The following is an 18,258-nucleotide window of genomic DNA, read 5'->3' as shown; positions in this document are numbered from 1 at the left end:
TACTCTAGCAGCACTTCCTTTTCCTCTGAAGCAGGACATCGGTGGCAACACTCTGCGGGGCTCTGCAGGTTATTGCTCTCAATATCTTTCTGTATTGTAATTTCTGGCTCAGTTTTTTCTTCTTCTGTTTGGGGGTCACTGTAGCTGTAGCGGTGGGCTGCGCACTCCGCAGCGATCTTAAAGGGGCAGTATTAACTTTATTGCACTGTTGTTTGTCTCCTTGAGCAATGGCTTCTCAGGATAGCAAATTCCCCCCAGCTCTGGTGGGGGTCCCCAGTTCTCCTGTGGCCCCTCTAAGACCTGATTTGGCCGCTGTAGTGGCGACCTTGGTGTCAAATATGGAAATGCTGATGGCTGAACGTGCTGCTAGAAAGAGGCCCAGATTGTCTCTTTCCTCTGATTCAGATGGTGATATGGCTGCTGCTGCTGCGAGCGTGCCCTTTTCAGGGTCTCGCTCATCCTTCGACCCGCTGGGCTCTGAGGGGGAGGCTGAGGTGGAGGGGGTTGATACCTCCCCCCCGGGGTCGCCTGAAGAGCGGGCGACCATGTATGAATTGTTTCTGTAAAGGAAACACTACATTTGGAGGATGAGCCCAGTCCTCCGGGCGTTGTGTCCTCTTTTGGGACGCACAGGACCCGCAAGTCGGCGCAGGTTTTTCCCTGCCTGGCTGAGTTTCATTACACTGTTTAATGAAATGTGGCGCACGTTAAAACGTCCATTCCTGGTGCCTAGTCGGTTCAAATTGCTTTATCCCTTTGCATAGGCTAGGGAATCACGATGGTGTGTGCCTCCACAGGTAGATCACACTGTAGCCGTGTTGAACAAGGCTACCTTGGTTCCTTCTGAGGATTCCCCGGTTTTCCGGGATCCCACGGACTGGCGGTTGGAGTCTCTAGCCCGCCATTCCTACACGGTGGCGGGCTCGTTGCTCAGACCCATTTTCGCGTCCGTTTTGGTGGTTTAGGCGGTGGCTGATTGGACGAAGGTGCTTAGGAGCAACCTCGTGTCTGATGATGTTCCGCCTGCCCGGCTGGAAATGGTGGATCAAATCCACAGAGGAATCGTGTATCTGTGTGATGCGGCCTTAAATGAGGCCCCTTTAGTGGCACGCCTCTCTAGTGTCTCGGTACTTAACCGGCGACTGATATGGCTAAAGAGCTGGTCGGCTGACCAGTCCTCGCGGAAAACAGTTGCTGATTTTCCCTATGCTGGCTCTCGCCTTTTTGGCGAGGCGTTGGATACCCTGGTGAAAGGTGTCACGGGGGGCAAGAGCACTTTGCTGCCCCAGAACCCGAAGAACAATTCCTTTTGAGGCAAGCGGGGTCCTGCACCTAGATCCACTCAGGTGTACTTTCGTGCCTTTCGGAACCATTCCAAGGGCAAGCCCTTCAAGGCCCAGGGCAGTCAGAAAAAGCCCTGGGCGTGTAAGCAGAAGTCCGGCAATGCAGGTGCGGCGGGTCAGTCCGCCTCTGCCTGAAGAGGGGGGCGCCCTCACCCATTTCAGGGGTGGGGTGACGTTTGTGCGGTTTCCTCCAACCTTGGCTGCTCCGGATTTCGGACAGGTGGGTTCTGGAAAAAATTTGATCGGGGTACAAGATCAAATTCCTTTCCCGGCCGGTGGACAGATTGTTTCCCTCAAATCTTCGTTTGCCTCTGGGGCGTCTGCAGGACCTGCACCAAGCGGTACAGGAGCTTCTTGCTCAGGGGGTGATTTTCCCGGTGCCTCATCGGGACAGGTTTCGGGGATTTTATTCCAATCTGTTCACTGTGCTAAGAAAGGAGGGCAAAGTGCGTCCTATTCTGGACCTGAAAGTGCTGAACCGCTTTGTGCGTGTTCGGAAGTTCCGTATGGAGTCTCTCCGTTCGGTGGTGGCCTCCTTGAGTCCTGGAGAATTCCTGGCCTCGATAGATCTAAAAGATGCGTACCTGCACATCCCCATTTTCGAGGGTCATCAGCGGTACCTTCGGTTTGCTATCGCAGAGGACCACTACCAGTTTGTGGCGTTACCTTTCGGTCTTTCGACACCAAGGGTTTTTACCAAAGTGTTGGCGCCAGTTGTGGGCCTGCTGAGGGCACAGGGCATTGCGGTCTTGGGTTATCTGGACGATCTACTTCTGAGATCACGTGCCAGCCAGGACCTTGTGCGCGATCTGTTCTCCACGGTACAGACGCTCCAGGAGTTCGGATGGATCATCAACGTTCAGAAATCGACGTTGTCTCCATCGATTCGTCTTCCCTATCTGGGAATGATTCTGGACTCTGCTCAGGCAAAGGTGTTCTTGCCGGAGGACAAGCTCCGGACTTTGCGGGGCGAGATCAGGTCCCTCAGGGACAACCCGTCCTCGTCACTCAGGACCTGTATGCGGGGCCTGGGGTTGATGGTATCGGCCTTCGAGGCGCTGACGTTTGCTCAGTTTCACACGCGGGCTCTCCAGGCGGTGAATCCTGGCCAGGTGGGACAGACTGCCTCAGTCCCTGGATCTGAGTGTCTCCTTGAGTCGTCAGACCAGATTGGCTCTTCTGTGGTGGTTCCGGTCCCCGTCGGTGGTGGAAGGCAAGTCCTTCCATCCATGGGTGTGGACGGTGATTACCACGGATGCGAGCCTGTCGGGCTGGGGTGGAGTCCTGGGCAACCTGTCTGCCCAGGGCACTTGGTCGGAGGAGGAGTCCTCCCTCCCGATAAATGTGTTGGAATTGCGAGTGATAAAACTCGTCACTGTCTCTTCCAGTGGTCGGACCGTCTTCGGGGCCATCCTTTCCGGGTACAGACGGACAATGCTACCGCGGTGGCTTACATCAACCACCAAGGGGGCACCAGGAGTGTCCGGGCGGCCCGGGAGGTGACCGACATTCTGTCTTGGGCCAAGACTCACGTCCCGGCGATCTCAGCAGTTCAACATTCCGGGTGTGGAGAATTGGCAGGCCGACTATCTGAGCCTCCAGACCCTGGACCAGGGGGAATGGTCCCTGCACCCGGAGGTCTTCCAAATGCTGTGTGCGAAGTGGGGATCCCCGAACGTGAATCTGTTCACATCTCGGCTAAACCGAAAGGTTGAAATGTTCGTGGCAAGAACGCGCGATCCACTGGCGGACGCCTCGGATGCGTTGGTGGCCCCTTGGCATCATTATCGTCTGATGAATGCCTTTCCTCCGATTCAGTTGCTATCCAGGTTCCTCCGCAGGTTAGCCTCGGAACCACACCTGGTGATTCTGGTGGCTCCGGACTGGCCACGTCGGTCCTTGTACGCCGACGTTGATCACCTGGCAGTGGCGCCTCCGTGGCGTCTGCCTCTGCGGGAAGATCTCCTGTCTCAGGGTCCAATCTTCCATCCTACTTTACAGTCGCTGGCTTTAACAGCCTGGCTGTTGAGACCCAAGTCCTGAGGGACAGGGGTCTCTCCTCTGAGGTCATTCCTATCCTTGTCAAGGCTAGAAAAACCTCCTTTGGTAAAATCTATTGTACCTGGAAGGCTTATTTCGCCTGGTGTGAGTCCAGGGGGTTCTCCCCTCGCTCGTACTCGGTGTCGAGAGTGTTGGCCTTCCTCCAGTCTGGGGTGGAACAGCGCCTGGCGCTGGCCACGATCAAGGACCAGGTGTCCGCACTGGCTATTCTTTTCCAACGCCCTGTGGCGTCTCATTCCCTGGTTCGCACCTTCATTCAAGGTGTACGACATTTGGCTCCTCCCAGGAAGGAGCCCTGACCTCCATGGGACTTGAACTTGGTTCTGTCCGTGTTACAGCGTGCTCCCTTTGAAAACATTCGGGATATATCGTTGCCTCTGCTGTCTAAGAAGGTTGCCTTTTTGGTGGCGATCACTTCGGCTTGCAGGGTGTCGGAACTGGCAGCGTTATCTTGCCGTTCTCCATACTTGATGATTCGCCGGGATAAGGTGGTCTTGCGTCCACATCCCTCCTTTCTTCCTAAGGTGGTCTCTGAGTTCCACCTTAATGAGGACATTGTCCTGCCTTCGCTTTGTACGAAGCCTGTCGTCTACGGAATCCTTTCGGAGGACGGATTCCCTCTTTGTCCTTCCTGAGGGACCTCGGAAGGGCATGGCTGCATCTGCAGCGACTATTGCCAAATGGATCAGACAGACCATTGAACAGGCTTACGCCTTGAAGGAACGGTTTCCACCCTTCCCTGTTAAGGCGCACTCTACCAGATCTGTGAGTGCGTCCTGGGCCTATTGGCATCGGCCCTCGGTGGCCCAGGTGTGCAAGGCTGCGACTTGGTCGTCAGTTCTACAAAGTAGATGTTCTAGCATCAGCCGATGCTTCCTTTGGCCGCAAGGTTCTCAGTGCGGCAGTGCCATGAAGGACCCTTGTTTTTTTATGGGTCCCTGGCTGTTGGTATTTGCTTTCCTGGGCTGTTGCTCCTGGTGAGCATTGTTTTTCTGTTGCCCAGAAGGTTCTCTTATGGTACCTGTAAGATTCCTTTCTCTGATGTGGGCGTTGCGTCTCCCACCCCTCATGTCTATACTGCTTTGGGACATCCCAACAGTGATGACTTAGAGGCGGCGGCGACTGTCAGAGGACTTAAGAGAAAACAGAATTTTTGTAAAATCTTATGCCCCATACACACGTGCAGATTATCTGCAGACTTTTGTCTGCAGACTTACCTTTTCTATGTAGTGCAAGGGCCTGCCGGATTGCATACAAATTGAAAGTGTTTAGGTTTGACCTCATATTATATGGTTTTGGTAAGTCTGCAGACAAAAGTCTGCAGATAATCTGCACGTGTGTATGGGGCATTACCTGTAAAATTCCTTTCTCCGAGTCCTCCGACAGTCACCGCCCCCGCCACTCTTTTGGGGTTCTTATTACCTACTGCTATGCTACCAAACTGAGTTGGGAGTGGTCACTGCAGGGGGGTATTGACCAGATGGGACAGCCCCCATGGGTGTGTATATGCAAATGCCTTTCTTCTTTTGACTAAGTCTTTATGCCTAGCTACTCCTGCGGAGGTCAATACCCAACAGTGATGACTTAGAGGCGGCGGCGACTGTCGGAGGACTCAGAGAGAGGAATTTTACAGGTAAGATTTTACAAAAATTCAGTTTTTTTGTGAAGAATCAACAAGTGGGACACAATCATGAAGTGGAACGAAATTTATTGGATATTTCAAACTTTGTTAAATCAAAAACTGAAAAATTAGGTGTGCAAAATTATTCAGCCCCCTTAAGTTAATACTTTGTAGCGCCAGCTTTTGCTGCGATTGCAGCTGTAAGTCGCTTGGGGTATGTCTCTATCAGTTTAGCACATTGAGAGACTGAAATTTTTGCCCATTCCTCTTTGCAAAACAGCTCGAGCTCAGTGAGGTTGAATGGAGAGCGTTTGTGAACAGCAGTTTTCAGTTCTTTCCACAGATTCTCGATTTGGATTCAGGTCTGGACTTTGACTTGGCCATTCTAACATCTGGATATGTTTTTGTGAACCATTCCATTGTAGATTTTGCTTTATGTTTTGGATCATTGTCTTGTTGGAAGACAAATCTCTGTCCCAGTCATAGGTCTTTTGCAGACTCCATCAGGTTTTCTTCCAGAATTGTCCTGTATTTGGCTCCATCCATCTTCCAATCAATTTGAACCATCTTCCCTGTCCCTGCTGAAGAAAAGCATGCCCAAACCATGATGCTGCCACCACCATGTTTGACAGTGGGGAATGGTGTGTTCAGGGTGATGAGCTGTGTTGCTTTTACGCCAACCATAACCTTTTGCATTGTTGCCAAAAAGTTCGATTTTGGTTTCATCTGACCAGAGCACCTTCTTCCACATGTTTGGTGTGTCTCCCAGGTGGCTTGTGGTAACTTTAAACTACACTTTTTATGGATGTCTTTAAGAAATGGCTTTCTTCTTGCCACTCTTCCATAAAGGGCAGATTTGTGCAGTATACGACTGATTGTTGTCCTATGGACAGAGTCTCCCACCTCAGCTGTAGATCTCTGCCGTTCATCCAGAGTGATCATGGGCCTCTTGGCTGCATCTCTGATCAGTCTTATCCTTGTATGAGCTGAAAGTTTAGAGGGACGACCAGGTCTTCGTAGATTTGCAGTGGTCCGATACTCCTTCCGTTTCAATATTATCGCTTGCACAGTGCTCCTTGGGATGTTTAAAGCTTGGGAAATCTTTTTGTATCCAAATCCAGCTTTAAACTTCTCCACAACAGTATCTCAAACCTGCCTGGTGTGTTCCTTGTTCTTCATGGTGCTCTCTGCGCTTTAAACGGACCTCTGAGACTATCACAGTGCAGGTGCATTGATACAGAGACTTGATTACACACAGGTGGATTCTATTTATCATCATTAGTCATTTAGGTCAACATTGGATCATTCAGAGATCCTCCCTGAACTTCTGGAGAGAGTTTGCTGCACTGAAAGTAAAGGGGCTGAATAATTTTGCACGCCCAATTTTTCATTTTTTATTTGTTAAAGTTTGAAATATCCAATAAATTTCGTTCCACTTCATGATTGTGTCCCACTTGTTGATTCTTCACAAAAAATTAGTTTTATATCTTTGTTTGAAGCCTGAAATGTGGCAAAAGGTCACAAAGTTCAAGGGGGGCAAATACTTTCGCAAGGCACTGTGTATGTATGTATGTGTGTGTATATGTATATGTGTGTATATATATATATATATATATATATATATATATGTGTGTGTGTATATATATAAATATTACTTTTCAAAAGTTTAACATTAAATTAGTCAGAAATAGTCTACACATTAATGCGGTAAATGACTATTCTAGCTGGAAACGTCAGATTTTTAATGGAATATCTACATAGGTGTACAGAGGTCCATTTCCAGCAACCGTCACTCCTCTGTTCTAATGGTACAGTGTGCTAGGTAATTATGTTAAAAGTCTAATTGATAATTACAAAACCCTTGTGCAATTATGTTAGCACAGCTGAAAACTGTTGTGCTGATTAGAGAAGCTATAAAACTGGCCTTCCTTTGAGCTAGTTAGTTGAGTATCTGGAGCATCAGCATTTTTGGGTTTCAATTTATACTCTCAAAATGGCCAGTCTATTCTTGTTCTGAGAAATTAAGGCTATTCCATGCGAGAAATTGCCAAGACCCAGAAGATTTCCTACAGCGGTGTGTACTATTCCCTTCAGAAAACCGCACAAACGGGCTCGAACAAGAATAGAAAGAGAAGTGGGAGGGCCTGGTGCACAACTAAGCAAGAGGACAAGTACATTAGAGTCTATTGTTTGAGAAATAGATGCCTCACAGGTCCTCAACTGGCAGCTTCATTAAATGGTATCCACAAAACACCAGTCTCGACGTCCACAGTGAAGAGGTGACTCTGGGATGCTGGCCTTCTAGGCAGGGGGACAAAGAAAAAGCCATATGTCAGACTGGCCAATAATAGGAAAATATTAGGATGGGCAAAATAACAGACATTGGAAGAGGAAGATTGTAAAAAAGTGTTATGGACAGACGAATCTAATTTTAAGGTGTTTGGATCACACAGAAGAACATTTGGGAGACGCAGAACAAGTTAACAGATGCTGGAGGAGTGCCTTACGCCATCTGTCAAGCATGGTGGCGGTAATGTGATGGTCTGGGGCTGCTTTGGTGCTGGTAAAGTGGGATATTTTGTACAAAGTAAAAGGAATTTTCAATAAGGAAAGCTATCACTCCATGTTGCAACCCCATGCCATACTATGTGGACAGCGCTTGATTGGAGCCATTTTTCTACTACAACAGGACAAGGACCCAAAGCACACCTCCAAACTATGCAAGAACTATTTTGGGAAGAAGCAGTCAGCTGGTATTCTGTCTGTATTGGAGTGGCCAGCGCAGTCACCAGATCTCAACCCTATTGAACGGTTGTGGGAGCATCTTGACCGTATGGTACGTAAGAAGTGCGCATCAAGCCAATCCAACTTGTGGGAGGTGCTTCAGGAAGCGTGGGGTGAAATTTCTGAAGATTACCGCAACAAATTGACAGCTAGATTGCCAAAGGTCTGCAAGGCTGTAATTGCTGCACATGAGAATGTTTTGATTAAAGCAAAGTTTGAAGGACATAATTATTTTTTCAAATAAAAAATTATTATTTCTGGGGCATGTCCAAGATGGCGACCGAAGCGGACGCATAGTGAGGGAGCTCTGCTTATCTGCCTGGCTTTTATCCTGTTTGACAATTGCCCTGATATCCTTAGCCTCACTCTGGCTCGCTCCGGGACTCCCCGCTTGCTATGACCAGGGGCCGACCGTCCTCGGTGCCCCCCAAGTCTTCTACAGAGCCTGCCACTCCGGCTGGCGCGAAAGCAGGGCCTCGTGCTCTTTTCAATATGGTGACCCAGACGGAGGATAATGATCCGGCGCTTCATGAGCAGAGCAACTTTGCTGCCCTTATGCAGGCCATCTCCACCTATCAGACCGCTCTGATGGGTAAAATTTACTCTATACAGATGGATATTGGTCTAATTCGGAGGGACATGGATAAATTCCACACACGGCTGAAGGAATTTGAGCGCAGGATGAGTGACACTGAGGACACGCTGCGGGATCACACAGCCTCCTTGCACACTCGCTGCATTAAGGTGAAGGCCCTGGAGTTCCGGGTGGAGGACTCTGAGAACCACAACCGGAGAAACAACTTGCGGATCCTGGGCTTGCCGGAGGGTTCTGAGGATTCTAACCTTGCTGACTTCACGGAATGGCTCCTCCGCACATTTCTCTCGCAGTGGCCTTCTCACCATTGTTTGCGGTGGAGTGTGAACACCGGATGCCGGCACGCCGCGGGCCTCCGGGAGCCCCGCTGCGCACATTTATCCTTCGTCTACTGAACTTTAGAGATCGGGATCTGGTGCTGTGGGAGAGTAGGAAGTTGGATTCCTTGAGATTCGAGGGTGCTTAAATCAAGATCTTCCCCGACTTTTCTGTGGAAACTCAAAAACAAGGCAAGTCAAAAACAAGGCCATGTCAAGCTTGCTCTGCGCCAAAAAGGCCTGACGTACAGCATGATGTTCCCGGCGAGACTGTGTGCAGGACAGCGAATCCCTCCGGTTCTTTACCTCCCCTGAAGAGGCCTCTAGGTAGTTCGAGTCCCTGCCCAGGCGCTAGTGATGGCGGCGAATTGTACCACCTTGCTCTGCCTTCGGCAGCCGATGTATTTTGCAGCGCCCCTGACCCAGTTGGGCCATTGATGTTCCCCCTAATTTAGCGATCATATGAGCATCAGGCTCCCAGCACTGGGATCTGCAATCTGTCGGGAGGGGTTGCGCATGCAGTGCACTCCTAAAGCTAGAACAGGCACATGGCATACATGTACGCAGTGATGGGAATAACGCTGTTACTATTACTTTTCCCCCCTCGGTAACGCCGTTCCCATTACTTAAGCGGCGTTACCGCAACAACATCTACCGCCACTAGATGGCAGTAGTGTAAGTCGTCCTCACTCCTCTATGACCCTGCTGGCGCTGTCTGCGGTACTAGCATGTGTGACATGGAGGAGAGCGGAGAGGGGACGTGGACCAGCCGAGGGGAACCGTGAGAGCCCTGCACTGTACCTATACATCCACCAATCCCCCCCCCCCCCCCATATACATCTACTTACCCACCTTATATACCCACTGACCCCTATATACACCTACCTACCCACCCTATACACCCACTGACTCCTATATACACCTACCCACCCTATACACCCACTGACCCCTATATACACACCTACCTACCCACCCTGTACACCCACTGACCCCTATATACACCTACCCACCCTGTACACCTACTGACCCTTCTATACACCTACCACGCAGCCAGCCAGTACCACTCAGCAAATGCCACTCAGCAAATTATTTGACATATTTGATTATTTTTTTAAAGTAATACAATAGTTACTTTCCCTGGTAATTAGTTACTTTTTTACTGATGTAACTCAGTTACTAACTCAGTTACTTTTTTTGAGAAGTAACTATAACTAATTGCTTTTTTAAAGTGACATGACCAACACTGCATGTACATGATTGTACCTACTTGTGCCTCCCTGCCACAGTAGATGCTCCACTCCGACTGCTTCTCTTTGATGCTCCTTGTTCTGCAGGCGGCAGGTTGGCAAGCCAAGAGGCATGATCTACCAGTAACCTGGCTGTGATCGACTGGTTGCCAACCCCTGCTTTAGATTATATCCAGCATGCACTTTACTTGTTGCATCACAAAATAGCATGTGTTCACCACTCTGCACCACACCCCCCTCATGTGCCACCTCTTGTTTTATTTCTATCCATTTTCTGTAAAATCTGATTGTACAATCTAATTTATATCCTCCAATCAGCTATGTAGTGTGGGGGCCTGCCTGATTTGATATACATTTAGATTGTTCAGGTGGGTCCTCCTCTTCAAAAGCTTTGGTAAATCTAAAGGAAATTGTATAGATATTGTACAAAAAAAATCTGATTGTACAGTGTATGTCCATTTTTATAGGTATACATAGAAAAGATTGTATGGAGACACTCATATATTAGGCCTCTTTTATATCTCCGCATAGCAGAAACACACATTACCACACACGTTTTCTGGGTGTTTTGGAGTGTTTCCGATTTGTCATGCATAGTTATTCTAACTGAAAAAAGACACAAACCCATCTACTTCAATCAATAATAATAGAGTGGCCCACTCACTTGAAAATACTTTGGAAATAAACAACATCACAAATCTTCACATCTTTAGGAAAATGTGGACAAGATGGATTATTTTAATATTTTTATTGCTGAAATGCTGGTTTTGTCATAAAATATTTTCAGTTCACAATGTTTTCAAAGTATTGCGTTGCACTGATTTGATATATTTATACATTTATTCACAGGAAACTGTGAATAAATGATGCAGCCGTGTGGGTGGAGCCCTGAATGATCATGCTGTTTTCAAATAGTGACAACTGGTGCGTGGAGAAGATTCCCAGCCTGCTGTCACAGTGACCAGGGGTGAGGCTGCAGATGCTGGAACATGTTACATGTTCCACCCTAAAAATGAGTGAAACATCTAACATGTTTCAAAGGTGAACTTATCCTTTAATTTAAAAAAGCAAAATCAGAAGTAGCACTCTACTTTTTCAGAAAAAAAAAAAGTACTACTAGGGTGTACTTTATGCTCAAATTTGGGGCAGTGATTCTTTCCCAAATACATTCATTCAGAGTTGAATTTATCATGCATATTTTGTGTTTTATTTTGTATTGGCCTTTTTTGTAGAAGATTGTGCATAGTTATATGTGTATATTTTCTTTGCAGGTCGTATTTACAAGTGTCTGTTTACTGGCTCTGTGAGCTCGCTACTGACTCTACCGTTAGACATGTTGTCCACGTAAGTTTTTTAAAAAGTTAATTTGTGTCACTGACCCATTAGTACACATTTTAATAGGTCTGTTTTATGGTAAACTTATATTAACCCACCCCATCTCGCATACCTTTTGGACTTGAGCAATGTTTACATATGTTTGCATATTTATTTTTACTTTATTGTGACTAAATGTGGAGGGGGATTTATTATAACATTTGGTGTATTCTGGTCTTTATCAGGTGGGAATAGGCTACCTCTTCTCATGATACTGACTGGTCTTGATATATCAATATACAACAGTTAATAGTAAGGCCTCTTACACACTATACTCCTGTTTGAGCATCTCCTTTCAGCCGTAAATTTCATGCGTATTTGTCTTATTGAAATGCCCGCATTTTCGCGCATATGCGTTCGCGCAAATTCGGGTCTTTTCTTGCAAATGTATTCTCGCGTTCTTGTAAAATATGCAAGTAAGTTAAACTTCTGGGATATTTATCTGGTCAGGTAGCAGAGGGGGTTGTTAACCACTTGCCGACTGCCTAACGACGATTTACGTCGGCAGTCAGCCCCTCACAGGCAAAGTGACGTAGATCTACGTCGCTAGCCTGTGAGGGTCTAGGGAGCGAGCGCGCGCCCCCGGAGGCGCGCTCCCGCGTTGTCACGGACCCCCCCCCCCCCGCCGCGTGTGACCCGATGTCCGCCGGTCACTCTGCGATCGCCGCTGCAGAGGGAGAAAGTCAGGCGGCTAGTGTAAACAAGCCGTCTGTCATTCTCCCCTGTGTAGAAACAATGATCACACGGTTCTACTATGTAGGACCGTTGATCATTGTTCCTACAGCCCAAGCCACAGCCAATCACAATTAGAATCACGCCCCTAGGGACACACACAGCCCCTCCCTCTCAAAGTTAACCCCTTCACTGCCAGTGTAATTTTACAGTAACAGTGCATATGTATAGCACTGATTACTGTAGAAATGTCACTGGTAACCCCAAAAGTGTCAAAAATGTCAGTCAAGGGTCCGATCTGTCCGCCCCAATGTCGCAGTCCTGCAAAAGAAAATTTGCAGATCGCCGCCATTACGCCTTAAAAAAAAAAACAACAAAAATGGCAATCTTTCCCTTTGTTAGTAAACTCGATAACTTTTGCGCAAACCAATCAAAATACGCTTTTTGCGATTTTTTTTTTTTTTTTTAACCAAACATATGTAGCATAAAACAAATTGGCCGAAAATGTTAAAATTTTTGATTTTTACATTTTTTTTTGGGGGAATTTCATAAAAAAAAATGTGAAAAATATTGCTATTTTTGCAAAATTGACTTTTTTGTTTATAGCGCATGATCAAAAAATCGCACAGGTGATCAAATACCACCAAAAGAAAGCTCTGTGGGAAAAAAAGAACGTCAAATTAGTTTAGGTACAGCATTGCACGACCGCGCAATTGTCCGTTAAAGTCACACAGTGCCGAATCGCAAAATACCCCCTGGTCAGGAAGGGGCTAAAATCTTCCGGGGCTTAAGTGGTCAATTTCAGCTGCTTTGGTGAAATTACCAGGTGCTCTAGATAACCTCCAAAACAGGAATGGTTTTACAGGTGCTCACTGACCTTTTTTTCCCTACTCAGCTTTTCTGATGGTTTTTCACTAGTTTTGCATTTGGCTAGTGTCAAGTTTTTCTACTGGTAGCATAAGGCGATATCTGGACCTATTATAGGTAGCACAGGCAGTCCAGCTCCTCCAGGATGGCACATCAATACGTGCCATTGCCAGAAGGTTTGCGGTGTCTCCCAGCACAGTCTCAAGAGCATTGGGAGGATTCCAGTAGACAGGCAGTTACTCTAGGAGAGCTGGACAGGGCCGTAGGTTCTTAATCCATCAGCAGGACTGGTATCTGCTCCTTTGTGCAAGGAGAAACAGGATGAGCACTGCCAGAGGTTTACAAAATGACCTCCAGCAGGCCACTGGTATGAATGTCTCTGACCAAACAATCAAACAGACTTCATGAGGGTGGCCTGAGGGCTCAAAGTCCTCTAGTGGGCCCTGTGCTCACTGCCCGGCACCGTGGAGCTCGATTTGGCATTTACCATTGAACACCAGAATTGGCAGGTCCACCACTGGGGTCCTGTGCTTTTCACAGATGAGAGCTGGTTCACCCTGAGCGCATGTGATAGATAGGGTCTGGAGAAGCCGTGGAGAACATTATGCTGCCTGTAACATTGTTCAGCAGGTTTGGTGGTGGGTTAGTTATCCTCACGGGAGGCATATCCATGGAGTGATGCACAGACCTCTACAGGCTAGACATTTTCACCCTGACTGACATTCGGTTTTGGAATGAAATCCTTGAACCCATTGTCAGACCCTACTCTGGTGCAGTGGGTCCTGGGATCCTCCTGGTACACAACAATGCCCGGCCTCGTGTGGTGAGAGTATGCAGCCAGTTCCTGGAGGATGAAGGAATTTATTACCATTAAACAGCCCCCACGCTCGCCTGATCTAAATTTAACCACTTTAAGACCGGAAAGGATTTGTCCCCTTCCTTACCAGGCCCTATTTTGTGATTCGGCACTACGTTACTTTAACAGACAATTACGTGGTCGTGTGATGCTTTACCAAAATAAAATTGATGTCCTTTTTTCCCCCACAAATAGTGCTTTATTTTGGTGGTACAGTATTTGATCACCTGATTTTTCTTTTCTTTTTTTTTTGCGCTATAAACATAAAAAAAATAACAAAAAACAAAAAAAGAGCGACAATTTTGGGAAAAAAACAATATTTTTCACATTCTGCTATGACATGCTCAAAAAAAATTTTAAAAATCAAATTTTTTTAACATTTTAGGCCAATTTGTTTTCTGCTACATATTTTTGGTAAAAAAATCACAATAAGCGTATTTTGATTGGTTTGCACAAAAGTTATCGCATTTTCGAACTACGGGAAAGATTTATGTATTTTTTTTTTTTTTTAACTAGTAATGGCAGCAATCTGCATTTTTTTTTTTTTTTTGCGTGACTGCAACATTGCGGCGGACAGATCGGACCCCTGACTGAAATTTTTGACATTTTTTGGGGAACCAGTGACATTACTATTGTAATCAGTGCTAAAAATATGCACTGTTACTGTAATAATGACACTGGCAGGGAAGGGGGTTAACATTATGGGTGATCAAGGGGTTAAATGTAAGCCTAGGGGAGTGATTCTAACTGTGTGTGTGGGGGGGGGGGGTGGCTTCTGAAATGACCATAGAGACATGTGATCCTATATAGAAGGATCACATGGGCTCTATGACCATTCCAGGGAGAAGAACGGTCAGCTGTATTTACAACTTACCTGTGTCGCAGGGGAGGGTTGTGACATCACCAAGATGGCGCCCGCACAGGAAGTGCCTCGACAGCCATCTTGGATAGGGGAAAATCACACGGAAGATAGGGCGGATGCCCTTACCTCAACAGGGCGGGCCCTAGATTCGTTTTGGTGCAACTTTCAAAAGGGAACCCAAAACACAGCAGCAGCGGATCACTTCAGTGCACAGCTCCTGCAGTGATACCCCTCCAGGTGGCACAATGGCGGAGGACCGTACCAAATTGCCAGAGGCTGCAGAGCCCAGCCCCAGCTCTCACTCGGTAAGTGAGCAAGGGGCAGACAAAAAAGGGGGTCTTACAGAGGAAGGGCTAACCGCTTACCCCCACCTTCTCTTGCATTTCTCCTCCCACCTCCCCCACCCCCGCTCCCACCTACTCTTGCTTTCTCCCCTACTTTCCGCCTGCACCTCTACAGACCAAAAGCCAGGAACAGACGGACAGTCTGAACAAACCAGAAAAGAGAAAATACTGCCGTATAGGCAGTACAAAACTTCCAACAGAAAGCGACAAACTTTTATGCAGTAAATGCATTAAAAAAATCGTTTATAAGGAAGCAAAGCCATTAGCAAAAGACTTTTTGGATTTCAAAAAGGAAATGACAGCCACAATGCAGTCTCTGCAGGCCACAATTAATGCCATGAAAGGAGAGGATCAGCCCTCCACGGCATCAAGAGGCAAAACCCCTAAACTTAAGGGGAAACCCAAATCGGTACCCCAACCAAGCTCCTCCGACTCCGATTCGGAATCGGAAGAGGGGAGACTGCTAGATAAAAGCAGCTCTGACTCAGATGACGATTTGGGAACGGTGGAACCCAAAAAAACGCCCAAACACCTCTTCCCGGCGGAGGAAATGGAAGAATTGCTACAGGCTATATATATATATATATATATATATATATATATATATATATATATATAACCAAAGACATCCCAGAAACGTTCCCCACAGTCTCCATCGGGGATAGACTTTACAGGGGACTCCAGGAAGAAAAACGTAAAACGTTCCCAGTACACCAGGCAATCAAAAACATGAAAAAAAAGAATGCAAGAACCCAGAAAATAAACTTTTCTTCCCCAAGGCGCTGAAAAGACTATTTCCATTCGAGGAAAACCAGATCACCGCGACCAAATGCCCAAAACTGGACGCATCTTTGGCCAAAGTCTCTAAATTATCGGACCTATCCTTCGAGGACATGGGCCAATTGAAAGACCCAATAGATAAAAAGATGGAGGTTGTACTCCGGCGAAACTATGAGGCAGGGGCAGCGGGGGTTTCAACCTAATATCGCGAATACTTGCGTAGCCAGAAATGTTTCATTTTGGCTGGAACAACTCAGGTCATCTGAGCAAGGTTCCAGGGACTGAAGAGGCCCTTGACTCCCTCCTCATTGAGAATGGAGTGAAATATATGGCTGATGCCTCAGCAGAAGCGGTAAGATTTGCTGCCCGAACCACGGGCCAGATCAACGCAACCAGGAGAGCACTATGGCTGAAGACCTGGGAGGGTGCCTATGCCTCTAAAAACAAGCTATGTAACATTCCCTTTGATGGCAGCCCACTGTTTGGCTCAGAGTTAGAGAAAGTGCTAGAAAGATCAGCTGACAGAACAAAGGGCTTCCTGTTTAAAAAACCCAAACAAAGGGAAAAACATTCCTTTCGTCAACCAAGATGCGAAAACCAGGCGAAAGGGGAAAGACCCCAGACTCAACGCCGGTGGAACTTCAACAGGAACAAGGGCAGGACCAATTTCCTGTTCCCAAAATCCGCATCTACCAGCAAAACCCAATGACGCCAGCCGGATGGCGGTGGGGGGCAGGCTACGTCATTTTCTCCCGCAATGGGAAACGTTCTGTTCAAATCAATTTATTTTACAGATCATTGCACTGGGTTACATGATAGAATTCAAATCGGAACCCCAGTACAGATTCAAAACTACAAAGGTCCAAGTAGGATCAAAAGGCAAAATACTCATGGACTTGGCAATCATAAGCGAAGGTGTGATAGTGGAGATACAACCAACCCTTCACACCAGAGGGCACTATTCTCACATATTTCTCAGAGAGAAACCCTCGGGTAGGTCTTGTTTAATTCTGAATCTAAAGAATCTAAACAATTCAATAAAATACAGAAAGTTCAAGATGGAAACAATCTTTTTAATAAGAACAATCCTACCACCAGCAGCCTTCCTAGTAACACTAGATCTGAAGGACGCTTACCTTCACGTACCAATCCACCCCGACCACCAAAAGTTCCTGCGTTTCGCCACACAGGAGGGTGCGAAAACGCGCCATTTTCAATACCAAGCGCTTCCCTTCGGCATCTCTCAGCCCCGCGCATTTTCACCAAGAGAATAGCGGAGGTAGTACAGGAACTGATGTTAAAAGGAGTGCAGCTAGTCCCATACCTGGACGACTTCCTAATTTATGGGGTTTCCAGAGAAGAAACCCTAGCAAACCTACAGAAGACAGAAGAGTTCCTAACTTATCTGGGGTGGCAAATCAATTTAAAAAAATCAAGCAGAATTTCCTCCCAAGTGACCACGTTCCTGGGATTCACCAACACCATAGAGCAGAAAATCATTCTCCTGGAGGAAAAAATAATGAAGCTGTGTGACAAAGCAAACCAACTTCTAACCGAAAAGCAGGAGAAAAGGAGAGCAGTCATGTCACTCTTGGGATTGATGGCGGCAGCAATCCCGGCGGTCCAGTGGAGCCAACTACATATGAGAGCTCTATAACATCATCTGCTGCAAGGCTGGGACAAAAATCAAGACTCCCTGGAAGAAGTCATACCAATCCCAAGAATGGTCAGGGAAACTCTAACCTATTGGACTGGGAAGAACACCCTAGGAAGAGGCAGACTGTGGCTACCTCACACACAAGTTTGGGTCACCACGGACGCAAGCGCTTCTGGATGGGGGGCACATATAGGGCAGCAAGTCAGACGGGCCCTGGGAACCCCGGCTAGTGAAAGCATCTTCCAACCTGCGAGAATTGTCAGCAGTATGGAAGGCCCTTCAGGCGTTTCAAGAAATGGTAATAGGAAAACATGTCCAGATCCTTTCGGACAATGCAACGACGGTAATTTGTGCTCCTAGAATGCTGGACGGTGCTACTTGGATGTTAGGCCTCTGTATGTGTCAACCGTCAAGGGGGCACAAGGTCAAAAACCCTAATGAAGACGACATATTCGCTCCTTTCCTGGGCAGAAATGCACCTCCAGTCGATATCAGCCATACACATAAAGGGCTCACTCAACACACTAGCGGACATACTAAGTCGGAAACAGCTAGACCCAACAGAGTGGGAGCTGAACAGGGTTTTTTTTTTCCGAATCAAAAGGTGGGGAACCCCCGGAGGTGGATCTCTTCGCCTCAGCAAGCAACAGGAAGACAAAGCGGGGAGAAAGACTCCCTAGGAGTAGACGCACTGGGCTTCCCATGGTCATTCAAACTGGGGTATGCTTTCCCACCCATACAGCTAATCCCCAAAACACTCTGGAAGATCCGGACGGAGAGGGCGAGGGTAATCCTGACAACACCCTACTGGCCAAAAAGGTCTTGGTTCTTGGTCCTGGGAAATATGACCGAAGAAAAACCTTGGACTCTACCAATAC

General features: G+C 47.2%; 1 protein-coding gene across 3 annotated transcripts in view; it reads left to right on the top strand.

The window, feature by feature from the left end:
• MARCHF6 (membrane associated ring-CH-type finger 6) overlaps window positions 1-18,258 on the top strand; it is a 1,229,180-nt gene that overhangs the window by 230,290 nt on the left and 980,632 nt on the right. For all 3 annotated transcript variants that reach the window (XM_082259541.1, XM_082259540.1, XM_082259539.1), the window contains exon 5: window positions 11,240-11,312. In XM_082259541.1, coding sequence (XP_082115667.1) covers window positions 11,240-11,312 — 73 coding nt within the window. The remainder of the gene's footprint in view (window positions 1-11,239; window positions 11,313-18,258) is intronic.

This window comes from Pelophylax lessonae (genome assembly GCF_965119305.1).
Source record: "Pelophylax lessonae genome assembly, chromosome: 5".
In the NCBI taxonomy this organism is placed as follows: domain Eukaryota; kingdom Metazoa; phylum Chordata; class Amphibia; order Anura; family Ranidae; genus Pelophylax; species Pelophylax lessonae.
The sequence above is the reverse complement of the archived record's forward strand: the minus strand, read 5'-3'. Positions and strand labels throughout refer to the sequence as shown.